The sequence below is a fragment of the Trichoplax adhaerens genome, genomic scaffold (assembly GCF_000150275.1).
Source record: "Trichoplax adhaerens TRIADscaffold_62 genomic scaffold, whole genome shotgun sequence".
In the NCBI taxonomy this organism is placed as follows: Eukaryota; Metazoa; Placozoa; class Uniplacotomia; order Trichoplacea; family Trichoplacidae; genus Trichoplax; species Trichoplax adhaerens.
The window spans coordinates 36,717-37,731 of NW_002061002.1; the positions used below are offsets into that span (position 1 = coordinate 36,717).

Here is a 1,015-nt window from a genome sequence, read left to right on the forward strand (position 1 = left end):
TGAGCTGACAGTTAGCGCACATGTTTATATATATTTGAACTTCTTCTCCTGTAATATTAGCGAATTTAGTATCCAATTCTTTCATAACAATATTCCTGCCAGCGTGGCCTCTTAACCGATGGATAGAATGGATTTCATCATAAACTTCATCGACAGAAACAAATCTGAGGCTAGTTCCTTTTTTAAATAACTTTCGTACATGGATATCATTCACAGAAATGGTTAATACAGTATATTTCTTAAGAATACGATAATCTTTACGATATTTCTTTATGTGAGGGTTCTCTTGAAGAAAATCTATGCGGCTTATGATTTCAGCGTATTTTTCCCTAGTTAGACTAACAGTATTATAGTTTTTATTTCGCTTTTCTGCAATAGCTTTGTAAAATGCTTCGCGATGCTCCATCTATAAAAGCGATATGAAAAGAAGCAATATAATTTGTAATTGATCAAAAAAGTGAAAGTGAATCTACGTAGTTAAGGTTATATTAGCATATATAGGCAAGGTGAAAATAGGATCAAAACTTTTAATTACTTCTGCTATAAAGAAATTGAAAATAAAAGTGCTTCAAAATGTCACAACAATATATACTCAAATGATTTGGCGCGATTATAAAGCCGATGACCAATCAACATAAAGTTTTAATAATTGTTGCGGGCTTTCTAATAAATTCTTTACAAAGGCGCGCTTTGACCGGAACAATAAGTGAAAGTGCGCAAATATTTTGGGTAATGCTCGCTTTTACCAGAATAATAGGTGAAAGTGCGCATTATTTCATGTAATGCGCGCTTTGGCCATAATATTGGCGAAGGCGCGCTTTATCTGCAGAAAGCGCGCATTAACCAATATGTTGGAGAAAGTGCACATTTCCAGTTAAAGCGCGCATTTACCATGATTATGGAGAATGCGCGCACCTTACGTCGAAGGCGCGCATTCGCCTAATGCTCACTTTTACCGTAACATCGATATTATACATATTGCAATTGTTACTTACATTTCGTAATATCGATTATT

At 34.7% G+C, this 1,015-nt stretch overlaps 1 protein-coding gene across 1 annotated transcript in view; it reads right to left on the reverse strand.

Annotated features, from left to right (window-relative positions):
- The window catches only part of TRIADDRAFT_62470 (uncharacterized protein), a gene marked incomplete at both ends in the record, with an annotated part of 35,252 nt that extends 34,846 nt beyond the window's left edge, over nt 1-406 (reverse strand). The window contains one exon of the mRNA XM_002118398.1: nt 10-406. Within this exon, the coding sequence (XP_002118434.1) occupies nt 10-406 (397 nt within the window). The remainder of the gene's footprint in view (nt 1-9) is intronic.
- Between the last annotated feature and the right edge of the window lie 609 nt (nt 407-1,015).